The 19,563-nt window shown below is 51.2% G+C and overlaps 2 protein-coding genes across 45 annotated transcripts in view; both read right to left on the bottom strand.

Annotated features, from left to right (window-relative positions):
* Positions 1-2,133, bottom strand: part of MADD (MAP kinase activating death domain) — a 45,580-nt gene extending 43,447 nt beyond the window's left edge. For all 38 annotated transcript variants that reach the window (XR_007134369.1, XM_047775790.1, XM_047775776.1 and 35 more), the window contains exon 1: positions 883-2,133. The gene's annotated coding sequence lies outside the window, so the exon portion shown is untranslated. The remainder of the gene's footprint in view (positions 1-882) is intronic.
* A 141-nt stretch (positions 2,134-2,274) lies between these two features.
* Positions 2,275-13,011, bottom strand: NR1H3 (nuclear receptor subfamily 1 group H member 3). Of its 7 annotated transcripts, XM_047775814.1 has the most exons (11): positions 12,947-13,011; positions 12,622-12,727; positions 11,784-11,863; positions 11,060-11,248; positions 10,395-10,661; positions 9,434-9,642; positions 9,148-9,327; positions 8,905-9,004; positions 3,058-3,171; positions 2,745-2,839; positions 2,275-2,556 (listed from the first exon to the last, which is right to left on the bottom strand). In XM_047775814.1, the coding sequence occupies exons 3-11, from the start codon at positions 11,824-11,826 to the stop codon at positions 2,410-2,412; spliced, it is 1,344 nt and encodes a 447-aa protein (XP_047631770.1). In that variant the 5' UTR covers positions 11,827-11,863; positions 12,622-12,727; positions 12,947-13,011; the 3' UTR covers positions 2,275-2,409. The 7 variants fall into 7 exon arrangements, with proteins under 7 accessions (XP_047631770.1, XP_047631769.1, XP_047631772.1 ...); XM_047775813.1 differs by lacking the exon at positions 12,947-13,011 and having other exon boundaries at positions 12,622-12,809; XM_047775815.1 differs by lacking the exon at positions 12,947-13,011 and having other exon boundaries at positions 2,418-2,556; positions 2,745-2,882; positions 12,622-12,810.
* Between the last annotated feature and the right edge of the window lie 6,552 nt (positions 13,012-19,563).

A 19,563-nucleotide genomic window follows, 5' to 3' on the forward strand; every position in this document is an offset into this window, starting at 1 on the left:
AGATTTAGAATCCACAGACCTTTAAGCTATCTTGTCTTTTCAGCTTACAAATGGCTATGTTAACCAACCCTTTGGATTCGTCCCTCATTTTGGCAGGATGTCACAGTAAAACCACAAGAACCAGAGAGTGATAGGACATCTGCTGACGTGAGCACAATAAGAGGCTCTCTCCCCTCCTCCTCCCCAGGCAGTGACCTTGCAAGCGCATCAGCACAGACTGGTCCAACGTGGGGAAGAATGAGAGCAAGGAGGCAGCAATAGGCAGGGTTGGGGAAGTAGGGAAGGCAGGGAAAGAAGGATGAATCTAAAGATGCACGAGGATGGGGAGGCAATCAGTTTCAGGAAAGACTGAACGGGGTCTCCACTCCCCAACAAGCCAATTTTGAAACACCAAATTAAAAAAAAAAAAAAGAAATTTAAGAAGCCAAAGTGTTTATTCAAATTCTAACCAATAATGGGGAACGCGCGCGCGCACACACACACACACACAGTCACGCACAGACAGAGACACACGTACACACGCGCGCCATGTGTTTAGCCCCCGGACAGGACAGCTCTGCCCGCCCCCTCACCTGCTGGACAGTTCTCCCCCGCACCCGCCCCGGAACCAGGGCCGCCCGTCAGCCTCTCAGGAATCTAGCCCCGCAGCCGCAAGCTGCGCCCAGGTTCGCAGCTGGAACCCCTTTGGCCCCCACCCCTTGTCCTACCCCCTTCCTACAGGCCGCTGCTCTCTCTCGAGACCCCACGCCCCCTCACACAACCTTGTGGGCTCCTTAGAGTCCCCTTCCCACTAAAGCCCCTGTTTCCTCTCATAGCCCGTATCCCCCGGGGAGCCCCACCCCAAACACCCTTCCAGGCCCCCAGTGGCCCAGACCTTCCTACCTCTGGAGCCTCAGGACCGGCCAGGTTCGGCCGCGCGACCCTCTGCAGCCAAGCGTCAGTCGCTCGCCGGCGCGGACGCCGCTCAGAGCGCGCGCCAGTTCCGCGTCCTCACCGGGGGCGGGGGGGGGGGGCCTACCACTCGGACCCGGTGAAGGAGGGGGAGCCGAGGGGGGCCGGGGGCCGTACCATTCACCCCCGGGAGGACAGGGCTGCACCAAGCCGAGGGCTGAAGGGTGGAGCCGACCTCAGGAGAAAGGCGGCTACGCACACACCTATCCGTGTGGGAGTGGGAACGCGATGGGGAGCGTTGGGCCAGCCCAGCGCCTTTACGTGCCAAGGGGAGGACCCACAGGAACACTTTTTCTTTAGGTTACTAAAACAGATTTTAATTCGACACGGTAATAGAGTCCATCTCGAGGAAATGTGGATTAATCTGGAAGCGACTTCTCAAGATAAGCTGCCCCTGAGACTTTCTAACCGTCCCTCTTACCTGACTTCCCTCCCCCCGCTCGCGCTTTGGAGGTGCCCAGCCTCCCGGGCTGGCAAGCTGGCGGCCTCGGCGGTGGAACCTACCAATTCAGGGGCGGCGGGGGGACCTGATGCCGGAAGGCGCAGGCCGCGGTTTCACCTACACCGGGACGCTCCACGGGAGGGGGCGTTAGCGGTGCCGCGGTGCCCGCTGGGAAATGGAGTCCAGCCCTTTGGAGACGCTAACCCTGAAACCGGTCAGCCTACCCCTGGCCTCAGGGGACCTTTCTTCCTGTCCCAAGGGTCTGCGGGCCAAGAGGAGGGATTGCTCTTTTTCAGATGTCAACGGGAAAACCAAGGTATTATACCCGCGGGCATGAACACAGGTGTACGACTGAGGCGTTAGGTCGGAAAATCCCACACCTCCTTCCCACAGGAAGACAACCGAACGGGAAGGGGGCATCTAAGCCTCAACACTTCATTGACCCTTATGGCTCAATGGGGCTAGTAAAAGGAGGTCCCCGCTCACTGCCAAGGCTGTCACTTGTGACTTGTCTCCCTCCTCGGAATCTGGAAGCAGCTCCTTAAAGGACACAGCCTTCCCGCCTCCGTTGCCGGGCCCCCACTCCCAATCCAGAAATGGGTTTCTCTCATCCTGTATTAATTTCGATCTTCCTGTACACACAGTGCCAGTCCTATCAGTGAGGCAGCCCTGAGGCATTTACGGCCAAGCCGCAGGCTGACAGTGGAGAATTCTTCTTGGGGCCCCGTGGGGAAAACAGGAAGTGGTAGAGGCAGGATGGGCAGGGCCCTGGCCAACCTTGTGCAAAGTGGCCCCCAGGTTCATCCATTTGGCAGGGTCAGTACCGTCTTCACATGGGAGCACTGTTTCAGCAGAATCCCCAGGACCCAGCAGCCACAAAATTCCCAACCCTTTGACTGTCTTTTAATGCCACGTGAGGATGTCCTTTGCCCAGCCCTCAGAAATGTCTGCCCTTCTCAGTCACGCCTCAGCCATCTAGCCCAAAAAACAGAAGACACGGTGTGGGGGAAGAACAGTCACTCGTGCACATCCCAGATCTCAGAGAGCAGCGGGGGAAGCTTTTTATCCTGCAGGCGCAGGGCAAACACTTGCTCTGAGTGGACGCTGCTCAGTGTCCGGAGGCTCACCAGTTTCATTAGCATCCGTGGGAACATCAGTCGGTCCTGGGGAAGAAGAGGGACAAGTGCAGCCTTTGTCTCTCCCCAAGGAAGGGGGGCAAGGTGGGGAGTTGTGGGAGAGGTAGAGAATTGTCTGTGCACGATGTAGTCAGGGAGGGATTCTTGGAGGGAAAGTAGGTGTGTCAGGGGCTGAGCCTGTAGAGGAAGAAAGGGGGCAGAGTGGGGAGACTCACATGGGGGTGGTGGATGGAGACGTAGGCATGCAGGGCCTCCACATATGTATGTTGCAGCCTCTCTACCTGGAGCTGGTCCTGCACGTTGGGCCGGTCTATAGGTCACCAACAGAGTTGAGTAGCAGGTCTGGCCAGGGTCTTCCTTCCATACCCCAAATCACAACCAAAATATAGGAACACAGCCCACCCAACCTCTCCCATCCCAAGGTAGCACAGCAAGAGCCTCCACCCCCACGATTCCTGCCCTATGGGGACGGCAGCACTCTTCGGTGTGAATCTCTTGCTTGGTTTCCCTCCTGCCCCTCCTCCGCACCTGCAGAGAAGATGCTGATGGCAATGAGCAAGGCAAACTCAGCATCATTTAGTTGCAGCTCATTCATGGCTCTGGAGAACTCGAAGATGGGGTTGATGAACTCCACCTGCAGCCCTGGGGAGGCAGAAGAGAGGCTGGGGTGTGTGGCATGGGCAGCACTGCTCAACTGAGGAAACTGCTAAGAACTCAGAAGTCTCCAAGGGAGTTCCTGTTGTTGCTTAGTGGAAGTGGACCTGACTAGTATCCATGAGGATGTGGGTTCCATCCCTGGCCTTGCTCAGTGGGTTGGCAATCCAGCGTTGCTGTGAGCTATGGTATAGGCTGCAGACAAGGCTTGGATCCCGAGTTGCTGTGGCTGTGGTGCAGACTGGCAGCAGTAGCTCCTATTTGACCCCGAGCCTGGGAACGTCCATATACCACAGGTGCAGCACTAAAAAAAGAGAAGCTTCCAGGGCTCAGGTGTGTAACCTTGAGTAGGTTTCTTAACCTCTCTAAACTTCACCTGTGAGATGGACTCATATCTGAACTTATAAAACTGTTGTGATAGTTACATGATAAAGCATATAGGAGTTCCCTGGTGGCCGAGTGATTAAGGATCCAGTGTTGTCACTGCTGTGGTTCAGGTCCCTGCTGTGGCACCGGTTTGATCGCTGGCCTGGAAACTTCCACATGCCAAGAGCACAACCAAAAAATAAAATAAAGCAACAGGAGTTCCCTTCATGGCTCAGGGGTTAGCAAATTCAATTAGCATACATGAGGACGCAGGTTCAATCCCTGGCCTCAATCAGTGGGTTAAGGACCCGGCACTGCCGGCTGGTGTAGGTCACAGACTTGGCTTGGATCCTGAGTTGCAGTGGCTGTGGTGTAGGCGGCAGCTACAGTTCCAACTGGATCTCAGCCTGGGAGCCTCCATGTGCCATGGGTGTGGACTTAAAAGAGGAAAAGACCAGGAGTTCCCGTCGTGGCGCAGTGGTTAACGAATCCGACTAGGAACCATGAGGGTGCAGGTTCGATCCCTGGCCTTGTTCAGTGGGTTAAGGATCTGGCATTGCCGTGAGCTGTGGTGTAGGTCGTACACGCAGCTCGGATCCCGCATTGCTGTGGCTCTGGCATAGGCTGGTGGCTACAGCTCCGATTAGACCCCTAGCCTGGGAACCTCCATATGCCGCAGAAGTGGCCCTAGAAATGGCAAAAAGACAAAAAAAAAAAAAGACCAAATAAATAAAAGCAGACAGAGCACTTTGCACTGTGCCCAGAATTCAGAACGTGCTGAATTAAATAATACTAAGAATTCTAACAGAATTCTTTTTTTTTTCCTTTAGTGCTGCACCCACGGCATACGGAAATTCCCAGGGTAGAAGTCAAATTGGAGCTGCAGCTGCTGCCTACACCGCAGCCACAGCAATGCCAGATCCGAGCTACATCTGTGACCTATGCCATAGCTTGAAGTAATGCCAGATCCTTTAACCCACTGAGCAAGGCCAGGGATTGTACCAGCGTCCTCATGGATATTAGTCAGATTCTTTTTTTTTTTTTGGTCTTTTTGCTATTTCTTGGGCCGCTCCCTCGGCATATGGAGATTCCCAGGCTAGGGGTCCAATTGGAGCTGGAGCCACCGGCCTACACCAGAGCCACAGCAATGGGGGATCCGAGCCGGGTCTGCAACCTACACCACAGCTCACGGCAACGCCGGATCCTTAACCCACTGAGCAAGGGCAGGGACCGAACCCGCAACCTCATGGTTCCTAGTCGGATTCGTTAACCACTGCGCCACGATGGGAACTCCTTAGTCAGATTCTTAACCTGCTGAGCCACATCTAGGAACTTCTCTAATAGAATTCTTAGTAGAATTCTTGAGGGCTCCTATGTTACTAGAAATATAAAGTACCCTTATGTTTGTCTATAAAAAGACCTTTTCATGGCAATTGGCCTTACTTATTGGAATACTAGTGATACATTTCATGTTTCCTTTCACAGGGGAAACAAAGCAATGTGGACTCTGGTGTTGGACTCCCTGGGTTTGAGTCCTGGCTCTAACATTTACTAGGTGGAATGACCTTGGGTAAGATATTTAAGCTCTTTGAGCCATCTCTAGAACGCAGATAATAATAGTACCTACCTCAAAAACGGGTCCTGAGAATAATGAGTGCCACTTATGGTAACTACCATATAAGTGTTGGTCAAATAAATAATAAACGTTTAAAAAATTGGAGTTCCCATTGTGGTGCAGCGGAAGTGAATCCGACTGGTGTCCATGAGGATGCAGGTTTGATCCCTGGCCTCATTTGGTGAGTTGGGGATTTGGCATTGCAGTGAACTGTGGTATAGGTCACAGATGCAACTCCGAGTCACTGTGGCTGTAGTGTAGGCCAGCAGCAGCTCCAATTCGACCCCTGGCCTGGAAACTTCCATATGCCGTGGGTGCGGCCCCAAAAAGCAAAATTTTAAAAGTGAAAAATAGAACCAGGCTTCTTACTGAGGAGACTGAAGTTCAATAAATCATGGCCTGAAATGGTAACACTCCTCCCATACACAACCCTTCTCCCATACACAATCTTTTTTTTTTTGTCTTTTTGCTATTTCTTGGGCCGCTCCCACAGCATATGGAGGTTCCCAGGCTAGGGGTCCAATTGGAGCTGCAGCTGCTAGCCTACGCCAGAGCCACAGCAATGGGGGATCCGAGCCTCGTCTGCAACCTACACCACAGCTCACGGCAACGCCGGATCCTCAACCCACTGAGCAAGGGGAGGGACCGAACCCGCAACCTCATGGTTCCTGTTTGGATCCATCAACCACTGCGCCACGACGGGAACTCCTCCCATACACACTCTTAAAATCTCCCCACCCCACGCTGTCCCCTAGGCTTTCTCACATTTCTTCTAGCAACCATCTGCTAACTTTTCCATTCCAGGCATCTTGATTAGTCACTTCCTGTACTTTCACCCTGATGTTTATCAAGTGTGTGTTGATCCATTTAATGGACAAGCTCCATTTAGAAAACATTTTTTGGTGAGATGTCAAGCCTCGCACTGTGCTAAACAACCCCTTTGTACAAAGAGGATGAGAAGGTTCTAGACCTACGCCCCCTGTGAGGGTCTGCTGCTGCTCGCTGAGTGAATGTCCCCCGTGTGATCAGTTCGCATCCTTAGTCACCCATGCATGCAGCAAAGGCAGTGAAGACAGAGGAGGACGGAGACCTGACCAAAGAGCACCCCTGACCTTTCTCCCCAAGACATCACTGACAAAACGAGAAATGAAAGACAAACATGATGACATAAAAAACACTTATATAAATGAATTTATAAATAGGTACAGATTCAGATAGCACAAATCCACAAGTGCTGAAGGAACACATGGACATGAGAACAGGGAAGGCTTCAGAAAGGATGTTTTGAAGGAGAAGGCCGTGGAGAAGGACTGGGATGGTAACCATCTGGAGAAAGGGTGGTCAGGTCGAGAAAGGGGACGGGCTGGGCTTTTTTTTTTTTTTTTTTTCTTTTTAGGGCCATACCCATGACATATGGAGGTTCCCAAGCTAGGGGTCCAATCAGGTCCACCAGCCTACACCACAGCCACAGCTACACCAGATCTGAGCTGTGTCTGCGACCTACACCACAGCTCACGGAACCGCTGGATCCTTAACCCACTGAGCAAGGCCAGGGATTGAACCCGAAACCTCATGGTTCCTAGTCAGATTCGTTTCTGCTGTGCCAAATGGGAACTCTGGGCTGGGTTTTTAAAACTGGAAAAAGTCATTACATTATCCCTATCAGGTGCCTAGACAGTCAGGCAGCACACCCTGCATGACAGAAGGCAAGAGGTGCCAACACAGGCCTGCCATGCCCTATTGTGAAGGGAGACCTCCCTGGAAAGCTCACTGGGTAGCCTGTGTGATGGGACAAGAGTTGGCCGGAGTCACGAGAAACTTTTGTGAGCTCTGCCCTGAAAACCAGGATCCTCCAAATCTGAGAATGGAATCAGCATCAGCCTTACTTTATAGACGGACTCTCTCAGGTGGTACACGACTCAATCCTGTCCCTCCGAACACCTTTGGCCTTCCATCCTTTTCTAACCCCACTCCCACGACGCAAACATCACCACAACTGATTATGAGGAAACCAACACTGCTTAGACTGCAAGCAAATATCAGCTAGAGTAGAGTATTGTGAACTAATTCTTGGAGACAGTACTCCAGGTATGGGATGGGGATAGAAGTGTTCACTCGTATCCTAAAACTGTCCCACCTAGGCATGTCTGCTATGTTTCAATGCCAATTCCATGGCTCCCCAGAAAGAGCAACTGAAAAGGGGGAAATCTGGGGGTTCCCATTATGGCTCAGCATGTTAAGAACCCAAGTAGTATCCATGAGGATGTGGGACTGATCCCTGGCCTCACTCACTGGGTTAAGGATCTGACGTTGCATGAGCTGTGGTGGAGGTCACAGAGCTCTGATTCATCTCCTAGCCTGGGAACTTTCATATGCTGCAGGTGCAGCCCTAAAAAGGAAAAAAAAAAAGAAAAGAAAAGAAAGAAAGAAAAAGGGGAAACCTGGAGTTCCCCCTGTGTTGCAACAGGATTGGTGGTGTCTCTGGAGCCCTGGGATGCAGGTTTGATCCCCGGCCCGGCACAGTGGGTTAAGGATCCAGTGTTACCACCGTTGCAGCACAGGCCCCAACTGTGGCTTGGATCTGAATCCTGGCTAGGGAATTCCACATACCTCAGGGGAAAGAAAGAAAGAGAGAGAGAGGAAAAGAAAGAAAGAAAGAGAGAGAGAGAGAGGGAGGGAGGGAGAGAGAGAGAGAGAAAAGAGAGTGAGAGAGAAAGAGAAAGAAAAAGAAAAAAGAGAGAAAGAGAAAAAGAGAAAAGAAAGGAAAAGAAAGGGAGAAAGAGAAGGAAAGGGGGGAGATCAGGCCACAAGATCCTTAAAAAGCACATCTGAAAAGATTTTTAATTATTGACTTGGTGAAGTCAATAATGGGCTTGGTGAGCTTTTTGAGTATTTTTCCCAAGCTGTAAAATCTTTTCTTTAAGCAAAATCTTATGCAGAAGCACAGTATATAGTACAGATTTAAATGGAGCTTCTTGTTTGGCTAAAGTTAAGATAAAGGACATTCCTGTGCTTCCTTTTTTTCCCGTCTATTCCTATGGCACATGGAAGTTCCTGGGCCAGAGATGGAACCTGCACCACAGCAGCCACCTGAGCTGGGGCAGTGACAATGCCAGATCCTTAAGCCACTGCACCCCAAGAAAACTCCCCTGTGCCTCCTTACTTCTTTTTTTTTTTGTCTTTTGTCTTTTTGTTGTTGTTGTTGTTGTTGCTATTTCTTGGGCTGCTCCCGCGGCATATGGAGGTTCCCAGGCTAGGGGTCCAATCGGAGCTGTAGCCACCGGCCTACGCCAGAGCCACAGCAACGCGGGATCCGAGCCGAGTCTGCAACCTACACCACAGCTCACGGCAACGCCGGATCGTTAACCCACTGAGCAAGGGCAGGGACCGAACCCGCAACCTCATGGTTACTAGTCGGATTCGTTAACCACTGCGCCACGACGGGAACTCCCTATGCCTCCTTACTTCTAAGATGACACTTCCACGGAACCCCCCCCCCCTTCAGGTTCCTGGGAACACAGTTTGAGAACCACTGGCCTAACACAACAGAGGACAGGAGTCTATCCGGGGCAGTTAAGGGAGGCCTATCAGCATTCCAACTTTCTGTCTTGGAAAAACAAGTGGAGCCTTTCCTTGGTAGCTATTCAAACCCTGGGCCTGTAGCTCTAGAGTCATTATGGGCCCCATGACAAAAAGCGTCTGTTCATCCAAAGCAATCCCTTTGTGATCTCAGTTCTCACCTGCTTTGGCAAAGTCTTCCCGATTATAACTGAAATCCTTGAGGAAGGTGATACTCTCACTCCCAGGGTTGTACCTCCGAGATGTCTCCAGAAGCATCACCTGCACACAAGCAGCGGGCTGGTCTTGGCCCAGGGCACCTTCAGGAAAGGTCGAGCCCCTCGTCCCTACTTCCCAGCTGGCCCCTCGTCCCTACTTCCCAGACATCCCGCTCTCGTCCTCCCTTCACCCTTGGCCTTCACCACCTCAATCGCAGAGGTCTTTAGGAGGGCGATCTGGTCCTCCCGGCTGAGCTGCAAGAAGCCTGGCAGCTGTTTGGCAAAATCAACGATCTCCTGCACAGAGACGATGGCCAGCTCAGTGAAGTGGGCAAAGCGTTGCTGACGGGCCTCCCGGCTCTGGGGATCTGGTGCCATGGGCCAAGGCTACCCAGAAGGGCAGGGAGGGGGGAAAAAAATCACTCTGAGTCGGACATCAAGAAGCCAACTGGCGCTCTGGGCACAGCGACCTCTCCCCAGGTCCCTCCAGTACCGTGACTCGAAGCTGGTCTGAAAAGGAGCGTCTGTTACACTGCTGCTGGGCAGCCACCAGCTTCTCGATCATGCCCAGCTGCTCTGGGCTAAGCTGGGGCAGGACTTGGGGCGGCGAGGAAGCCCTTGGGGGCACAGATGTGGCCTGAGCCTGTTCCTCCTCTTGCCGCTTCAGTTTCTTCAGGCGGATCTGTTCTTCTGACAGGACACCTAAGGACAGAGTCAGACATGAGGACGGGAAAAGAGGGAGAGACAGGAAGCAGGGATGGGGCAGAGGGGTAGTTTGAGGTTCCAGAAAAGCAGAGAGCATTGGGTAAAGACAAGGAAGAGATCTTTTTTTTTTTTTTTCCCCTCTTTCCTAGGGCCACACCTGTGGCATATGGAAGTTCCCAGGCTAAGGATTAAACCAGAGCTACAGCTGCTGACCTACACCACAGCCACAGCAACGCGGGATCCGAGCAGCGTCTGCCACCTACACCACAGCTCATGGTAACGCTGGATCCTTAGCCCACTGAGCCACAATGGAAACTCCCAAAACAAGGAAGAGTTTTTTTTTTGTTTTTGTTTTTGTTTTTTGTCTTTTCTAGGGCTGGTCCCGCGGCATGTGGAGGTTCCAAGGTTAGGAGTCTAATCAGAGCTGTGGCCACCGGCCTACACCAGAGCCACGGCAACATGGGATCCGAGCGGCATCTGCGACCTACACCACAGCTCACCAACGCCAGATCCTTAACCCACTTAGCAAGGCCAGGGATCGAACCTGCAACCTTATGGTTCCTAGGTGGATTCATTAACCACTGCACCACGACGGGAACTCCCAACAAGGAAGAGATCTTAATCCACACTTAGGGAAGTAGACAAAGGCCCTGTTGGCTCAGCTGCCTGTCTGGCCTCAGATCCTGGCACCCACATATTCCCTCTTTCCTATCAGGTTATCCCCCCAGCTCTGGTCCCCAGACACTCACACTCCTCTCGCATGCCCGCCTGGCGGCACTTGCGAAGACGGCACTCCTGGCACTTGCGACGCATGTAGGTGTCCATGGGACAGTGGCCCCCGCTATGGCAGACATAGCGAGCCCCTTTGATGACACTGCGACGGAAGAATCCCTTGCAGCCCTCGCAGCTCAGCACGTTGTAGTGGAAGCCGGAGGCCTTGTCCCCACACACACTGCACAGCTCATTCCCCAGCATTTTGGGGGCTGGCCCCTTTTTCCGCTTTTGTGGACGGAGCTCTGGATACATGGAAGAGGCTTAATGTTCTTCAGAGAAAAACTTGGTGCCCAGTTGGCCACTGCTCTGAGCACTCAGTGACCTTCATTCACTTCATTAGATGCAGTCTAGTCTCCCTATTCTAAGCAAGTAGCTCCTGTATGCCAAGTGCTACTATGTCCTAGGTACTGTCTGAACCCTCTATATGCACTGGTCCTTACGAGAGATAGGTACGCTTATTATTTCCATTAAGGAAACTGAGGCTCAAAAAAGCCTAAGATAGAAAGAAAACTTACATTCAGATCACTTAGGTCTAGTTGACCCCAAAGCCTTTGAACTTAGCCATGATCTTATAAGCCCTGAAGTTACCCCTCCCAGATCGGGGGAGCCCCTACCTCCTCCAAATCCAGCAGCTCCTCACCTGTAGACTCTGGAGAGGCCTCCACCCCGGGAAGCAGGGCCGTGGACTCTGTTGCATCCAGCCCCACCCTCAAAGCGCCCCCAGCAGACTGGGGTGTGCTGGATTCCTCCCTGAGGATGCAGCTGCTGCTTCCCAGAGACTGGCTGCTTGCATCTTGTGCATCTGACTCCCACAGCTCCACTGCAGAGTCTGACCCCCGAAAGAGAGGCACAGGGGGGGGGTCTCAGGTCCCAGTTCATCTCCCCAGCATTCTCTTGGGAAACTGTAAACATCTCTACCCGTAGAGGGCAGCAAAATAACGGTTCTGGGCTCAGGGACCCTGGGGTTTGTGTGGGCTCTGGGCCTAGTCACTTAAGAGTCCCTTGCACCTTAATACCTTAAATGAGGACCTCCCTGGGGGGCTGAAGTGCATCTATCTCAGAGATTAGACAGAATTCTTGAAAGCCAAGCTGGGTAACACTGGCCATGCCTAGTCTCTCCAGCAGCAGCCTCGCCGATTGAGAAGGACCGGTGGGTATTGGCGGGGGCCAGGAACCGGGGCCAGGCACCAGAACCAGGACAGAGGTAGTCTGGGCAGAAGGAGGCAAGCAACAGCAAGAACAGCTCTGCACTGCTCTCTGGGGGAGGGCAGAAGGCAAGTAGTGAAGGAGGCTGATTCCCAAGGGAGAAGAGGAGCTGGGGCCTGGGCTCAGGGGAGACAGAGGGCTGGAGTGAAGAAGCTTACCAGGAGAAACATCAGGCACAGGGGCCTCCACCCACAAGGACATCTCTTCCTGGAGCCCTGGACATTACCAAAGGACTGTCCTGCAGGAACATTCCGGTTACACTCTCCCAGATCAGAGCTCCTTCCCCTCTTGATCCTGCCTTTTATCTATACTCACAAACCTTCTAACATTTGTTTGCCATGTATGTGTCAGCCTGTGCTAAGGCTTTCCTGGCCTTCCTTAACATTATCCCTGTGAGGTTAGGGCTATTCTTTAGCCCCATTTAGAGATGAGGAAACTGGGGTCCCAAGATATTAAGAAAATTTGCCTATGCCCACACAATTAAGCAGTAGAGCCAAGACTCCAACTCTGGTCTCTCTGACACGGAAGTCTGAGCTCTTGGCTACCGTGCCACCTTTCCTCCTCAGGGCCCCCTCCAGGCCATCAGAGAATGTTCAGGCACATCTGCCCCACTTCTGCCGGGGCCCCTTTCCCCTCACTCCAGCACTGGGAACAGCCAAAGTTAGGTGGAACCAGGACATGTGACCAAGGCTCCCTCCACCCAGTGAAACACGCTGCTTGTTAGACAACCTCATTCCTGCCGCTTTCCAGGGTCCCAGGCCAAAACTCTTGTCTCCAGGAGTCACCCCAAATCACATACAGGACCTCCTCTCTCTGACCCCCTCAGAAGTTATTCTAGGACCTAAATAGAAGGTCGTCGCTGCCCGAGCTTTAGTCACCATCATCATCCTTCACTTCTCCCCCAAAACCCCTTCCTAAATCCATAGGACGCCCTCCACCCCCACACGAGACACACGCGGCGCAGATCCCCAGGCCACTGCTGAGGAGCAGACCCACCGAGCGCCCAGGCCACCAGACTTCCTGGCTGGGCAGTCTCTGGAGCCCCCTTGCTGGGAGAGGAGGATGGTGCAGTCCCTTGTCCGCCGCCACCAGGGAGCCGGAGCTGAGCGAGAGAGGGGCCAGGAGCCGGGAGCCGACCAAATGGAGCCCTGGCCTCCTCGCCCCCGCCCACGGGGCCGCTTCCCCGCCGTGCTGACTCCGCCCCCTGCCGGCCTGCCCCCCGCCTCGGCCCGGCGCCACCCCCGGCCACTACCCCCAGCCCCGACAGCCGCATTTCCCTGCAGACAAGCCGGCTCCCCGGCTCTCCCCTTCCGCTCCTCACCCTGGCGGCTCGGAGCTGCTCTACAGAAGGACTGCCTCCCGGGCACCCCCACCCCATTCCCAGCAGCCTCCAGAGTCGTTCCCTCCCCTCCATAGACATCTCGCGGAGCAAAGGTCCCAGCACGGCCCGGAATTGCGACACCGAGCCCCGGCCTGCTTTCCCAGCCTCCCTCCTCCTCCCCTGCCTCTGGAAAGGGGCCAAGAAGCTCTTCCCACTAGCCCCAGGCCTCAGCCGAGCTGGTATAACTCCAGGAGTGGAGACAGGCAGGTGCTCGGCCTTCCGGGGAGTCTCTGAATGTGGGGGCTGTGCAGGGGCCAGAGGTGGGGTGCTGGTAAGAAGTCACTACAGCAATGGATAGTCTGGGAAGGGGTTGAGGTTGGAGACCACAGATCTAGGTGCCAGCCCAGGATGGACTTGAGAGGGTATGCAGGTTCTCTTATCTGGAAGGGTTCCATCAGAAGGGAGGGCAGGCTCTGTTGGGCATCTACTGAGACTACAGCCCTGCTTTCCTGACCTGTTGTCTGGAAAGTAGACACCTCATTTTATTGATTTTACCTCTCCTGAAACAGGGCCTCGAATATAGTAGGTGACAGAGTAGGTACTGTGGTCCTGTTTATTGAATGAGTAAGTAAACAAGAAAATAGTATGATCCTCTTCTACCCTACACTTGTTAGTGCTAGTCATTTCAGCATTGTTGCTTTTAGTGTTTGGGCTCTGAGCTCAGATCTGTGGTTCAAATCCTGGCCTTGCCTCTCTTATTTACTGTGTGATTTTTTTTTTTTTTTTTGTCTTTCTGTCTTTTTAGGGCCACACCTGCAGCATATGGAGGTTCCCAGGCTAGGGGTCCAATAGGAGCTATAGCTGCCGGCCTACGCCAGAGCCACAGCAACTCAGAATCCAGGCCATGTATGCGTCCTACACCACAGTTTACAGCAACACCAGATCCTTAACCCACTGAGCAAAGCCAGGGATGCTAGTTGGGTTCATTAACCGCTGATCCACGACAGGAAATCCATTTTTTTAATGCAGGTGTTTTTTGTTTTTGTTTTGTTTTGTTTTTTTTTGGCTGCACCTGTGGAAGTTCTTGGACCAGAGATAAAACCCGCTCCACAGGACTCCCCATTGTGATTCAGCAGTAATGAATGCAACTAGTATCCACGAGGACGTGGGTTAGATCCCTGGCCTTGATCAGTGGGTTGAAGATCTGGCATTGCCATGAGCTGTAGTGTAGACTGCACACTTTCGATCATGTGTTGCTGTGCCTGTGGTGTAGGCCAGTTCGGCAGCTGCAACTCCGATTCATCCCCTAGTCTGGGAACTTCCACATGCCACAGATGCAGCCCTAAAAAGACAAAAATTAATTAATTAATTAAAAACCCGCTCCATAGCAGCAACCCATGCTGCTACAATGACAATGCCAGATCTTCAAGCTGTGCCAGAGAATTCCTGCTGTGTGATATTGATTAAATAAGTTACTTGAGGAGTTCTTGCTGTGGCACAGAGGTAAGGAATCCAGTTGCAGAGGCTTGGGTTGATGAAGAGACATGGGTTCGATCCCTGGCCCGGTGCAGTAGGTTAAGAGATCCGGCATTGCTGCAGCTACAGCTCAGATTCAGTCCCTGGCCTGGGCACTTCCATATGCTATGGGTGCAGCTATGAAATTAAAAAAAAAAAAAAGTTACTATGTCTTCGAACCTGTTTCGTTATCTTTTTTTTTTTAATCACTTAGATGTTTTCTTTTATTTATTTATTCTTGGCAACACCTGTGGCACACGGAATTTCCTGGGCTAGGAATTGAACTGACACCATAGGAGTGACCTGAGCTGCTGCAGTGACAACACTGGATCCTTAGCCGGCTGCGCCACAAGGGAATTTCCTGTTTCCCTAAATTTATTTTTTTGTCTCTTTAGGGCCGAACCGTGGCATATGGAGGTTCCCAGGCTAGAGGTCTACTTGGAGCTACAGCTTCCGGCCTACACCACACACAGCAACACGGGATCCAAGGCGCATCTGTGACCCACACCACAGCTCATGGCAACACTGAATCCTTAACCCACTGAGCGAGGCCAGGGGTCAAACCTGCATCCTCATGGATACTAGTCGGGTTCATTAACCACTGAGCCATGACAGGAACTCCAGTTTCCCTATCTTTAGAACAGACAATAATAATGGGTTTTGCCACATAAGGTTGTCCTAAGAATTAAACAATGTATCAGAGCACAATGTATGGCATATAGTAAGAGTAGAAGAAATGGTAGCTGTAATTAACCTCCCAATCCTTTCAGCTATGGGTCTTCCCATCACCTTGAATCTAATTGTTAACCTTCCAGTGCTCATTTCCATATTTGGACCCCTCACTCTCTCTTCTGGTCCTTTGAGCAACCCCAGGAGGGAGGGAGGGTACAATAAGCTCCATTTTACAGAGAACACTGAGCTCATGGGAGAGCCTTTTCCAAGACCACACACAGTTAGTGGCTGAGCTGGGATCAGAATCCAGATGTCCTCACTCCATTCCCTGTGCTCTTTCCTTCTCCTGCCTCAGAGTGCAGGACATTCATCTTGTTGCCTCTCAGGTCTGCTGGACCAGTGAAGTGCTGAGATGGAAGAAGCAGGGCCTGGTGGGTTGTAGTGGGAAAAGCAGAGAGCCCTGGGGATGCTTCAGTCCAGATGTGGGAGGAGAGGAGCTGAGGTTACTGCTGGTTGTTCCCCCTCTGCCCTACTCCCAGTTTCCTGCTCACAGGCTCTTCCTGTTTTGCTGTGAACTCCAGTTCCCACGGGCCCCACATTAAAGCACAGAAGGACAGGGGGCCAGGGCAGGCAGCCAGAGGGACCAAAACAGAGATGAACGGAGCACCAGGGAAGAGGAGAAGAGAGGGAGCAGGGGAAGAGTGGACAGGGGCCATGGGGAGACAGGATGGGAGAAGGACAGGGAAAGAAGAAATAGAAAGGAGCTTGGTGACAGATGGGAGGAAGCGCAGGGTGCGGCAGGGGGAACAGGCAGAGGTTGGGGAGAAAAACTTGAGAAGACAGCAGGCTTAGTGGTGTTGCAAAATCTGCCCATGTATTCATTTTCACATTTCAGAAAAGCCTCTCTGACACCCCCAATCTCAAAGTTCTGCCCCCAACTTTTGCTCTTGTTCCCTCTCATCACAAGGTCCCCACTCTGGCCTGGACGTCTCTGAGTCATGAGCACAAGGCTCTCCATTCCTCTTGCTTGTGTTCCTTCCCTGATTTTCACAAGGCCCCAGCTGTCCTGGGAAAGTAGAAACCAGGGACTCTGGTCCCTGAGAAACTGCAACTGTTCTGTCTCAGCACCCACATCATCGGTCCAGCTCCCTTCTCTACCTCTCCCCATCTCCTGAAGCTCCAGCACAGAGGCAGAATCAGCAGTGTCACTGAAACACCTAGTTACCAGGGATGTGGGATGGAATGCTGGTCCTGGGTATGATAACCTATTTTCTGGGAGTTATGAAGACTCTCATTCACTTCTGATTCTCAACTCCCTCTCCTGACACCCTAGTCTCCCCACAGGCTGGCACCCAGGACCACCCACGAGCCACATCTGGAGCCCTCTGACCCAGGCTAGAGCCAGTTGCTGAACAAGCAGGTCGGGGTGCTATCTCCCCTGTGCCAGAGAGTCAGCCTAGTCTCTAGTAAAGGAGGAAGAAGCATTACCAAAGCTTTACTGCTAGAGCTACCCCTTCAGGTTACAGGGGTTCAGGAGCCTCCCCAGCCTGAAGAGGGGAAGGGAGAGCAAATTGGGGGAAGACCAAAACCTGTTGATGGTATCTCACAGAGGTTCTGGGGACTAAGCACTGGCTTCCTCCCCATGCCAGGGCAGGCTGTCTGGTGATCTGCAAGGAGAATCACATCTCACTTTGCCAGATCCACCCCCATGGCACAGTCCCACTAGCCTAGAGGAGGTGTTAGGTGCAAAAACCTCCCAGTCCCACGAGGTCTTTCCTATGTTTCCTTGGCTCCTACGGGAGGCAACATGCTTGGGAACCCCTCTAAAAGGATCTTCCAGGTCACAACTGTGATCCCCAGAACCTCCAGAGACTTCTCTGGCAGCAAAAACAGGAGCATTACCCACCCATACTCCTACGCACTACTGGACAACTCCCTCAAAGCACTCCCATGAGGCAGGCCACAAGGTCACAAGGCCACACACAGGGATGGACTAGGGCAACTGCTTCTTGCTTGCTTCTCCACCATTCTGGAAAGCTGCAAAACATGGGGGTCATCTTGCAGGCCACTCAAGTGATTTCTGCCCAACCTCCTAATCCCAAGATAGAGAAGCACCCAGCAATTCCAGCTTCCTAGGCCTATGAGTTCAGAGATGATACAGATGGCAGAGAGGAAAGAAGAGAAGCAACATTTATTCACCGTGGTATATGGAACGCTTGGCCAACTCAGAACTGCTGTATAGCACAGGGAACTCTACCCAAAATTCTGTGCTCTACATGGGAAGAGAATCTGAAAAAGAATGAATGTGTGGGAGTTCCTGCTGTGGCACAGTGGGTTAAGGATTTGGCATTGTCTCTGCAGCAGCTTGGGTTCTGGGCCTGTTGCAATGGGTTAAAGATCCAGTATTGCCACAGCTGCAGTGTAGGTTGCAGTTGTGGGTCGGATTTGACCCCTGGTCCAGGAACTTCCATATGCCATGGGTGCAGCCAAAAACAAAAAGTAATGTATGAATCGCTTTGTTCTACAGCAGAAATTATCACAACATTGTAAATCAACTGTATTTCAATAACACTTTCTATAAAAAAGTAACATATAATAGGCCCTACCACATACATTTATCTTTATGTGTATTCCTTTATTTCTCCTCATATATAATCCTAGGAGATAGTTACTAGCAAGAGGGCGAATATCAAATTTGAATACAAGTACAGCTGATTCAAAAGCTCAGACTCAAACAAAAGATACCCACCTCACTTTATTACACAAAATTGCCTTCCCAGATGGGAAAAATAGTTAACTCACCCAGGTTTAGCTTTGCTTCTGCCAATAAAGGGTAGAGCAGTGGTTCTCAAACCTGGCCTCATTTTCAGAGATTTTGATTTATTTGGTCTGAGGTAGGCTCTTGTATCCATCTTTCTATCCATCCATCTACATGTCTATTTTTTTTTTTCTTTTTTGGCTACACCCATGGGTCCTGGGCCAGGGACTGAAACTGCACCCCAACAGCAACCTGGGCTGCTGCAGTGATAACACCAGAGCCTTGACCTGTTGTGCAAGGGAACTCCCTACATGTCTATTATTTTTGCATCTGTAGTTGAGAGAACTAAGGTGTGGGGACCACAGGGTATAATCCTCACCCTTACTGGGTTTATTTCTCACTACAAAAATGAAAATAATATCTTCTCCATCAATCCCTCCTACATGGGATACTTGCAGGCACAAAGAATACAGAAATACTTGAGTGAGTGGGAAGAAAAACAAAAGATAAATTTGAGGGATTTTTGTTCTACTTGCCAAAATTTAGTAAGCCGGGGACTTATATTCTGAAATCACAATGGTCTAGCTAGTTTGCAAGGAGAGTAAGGGGCTTATTAAAACAAAACACTCAAAACTCCCACTAATATGCAGAAACCTGCCAATTAGCCATGTCCCATTCAATCTCACTAATGTGAAAAGGTTTCCTTTGCTAGAAATCTCTTTATTAAAAGTATTTGGGGGCCACTGAATATAGTTTAGCAATGCACTCTGAGTAGCCTGTGAAAAACAGCCCATTATAAGGACTATTTGACTGGAAATCAGAAAACTTAATCAATACTCCTAAATTGTGAGACCTTAGACAAGTCACTTCCTCTCTTTGGGCCTGTTTTCTTACCTGTGAAGTAAGGGGACTAGGTTAAATCAAGGATTCAGAGCTGCTCATTTATAAAGCCTAGACATGGTCTTCCAGGGAAGACCTTGATCCTCTAGGGAATGACCTCTGGGGATTATATGCAAAATTACATTTGTGTGTGTTCATGCATGTGGATATTTTTCTGTAGTGGGGACTAAATTTTCATCTGATTTCATAAAGGGGCTTGTGACTAAATAAGAACGCCAAGAACTATTTGATTACCCAGACTACAGCTCTCAGTTTCTATTCACTCCTCCATAACAATTCTGGAAGCAAAGTTTAGATTCTGAGGTATATATGAATAATTCAATTTGGAGTCCTACAGCAAGATAATGACACATATGCCCACTAGGTTCTGATCAGGTTTTATTTCTCCAATGATCTGAGGTGATTTGCTACTAGGGAGCAGATTTTTTTTTTTTTTTTTGGTTTTTAGTGCCACACCGGCAGCACATGGAGGTTCCCAGGCTGGGGGTCCAATCGGAGATAACAGCTGCTGGCCTACACAGCAGCCACAGAAACGCAGGATCCCAGTAGCCTCTGCGACCTACACCAGGGCTCTCAGCAATACCAGATTCTTTTTTTTTTTTCTATTATAGTTTATTACAGGATATTGAATATATTACCCTGTGTTGTGTGTACTATAGGACTTTGTGTTTTTTTTGTTTTGTTTTGTTTTTGTTTTTGTTTTGCTATTTCTTTGGGCCGCTTCCACGGCATATGGAGGTTCTCAGGCTAGGGGTCTAATTGGAGGTGTAGC

Source organism: Phacochoerus africanus, chromosome 4 (genome assembly GCF_016906955.1).
Source record: "Phacochoerus africanus isolate WHEZ1 chromosome 4, ROS_Pafr_v1, whole genome shotgun sequence".
Classification (NCBI taxonomy): domain Eukaryota; kingdom Metazoa; phylum Chordata; class Mammalia; order Artiodactyla; family Suidae; genus Phacochoerus; species Phacochoerus africanus.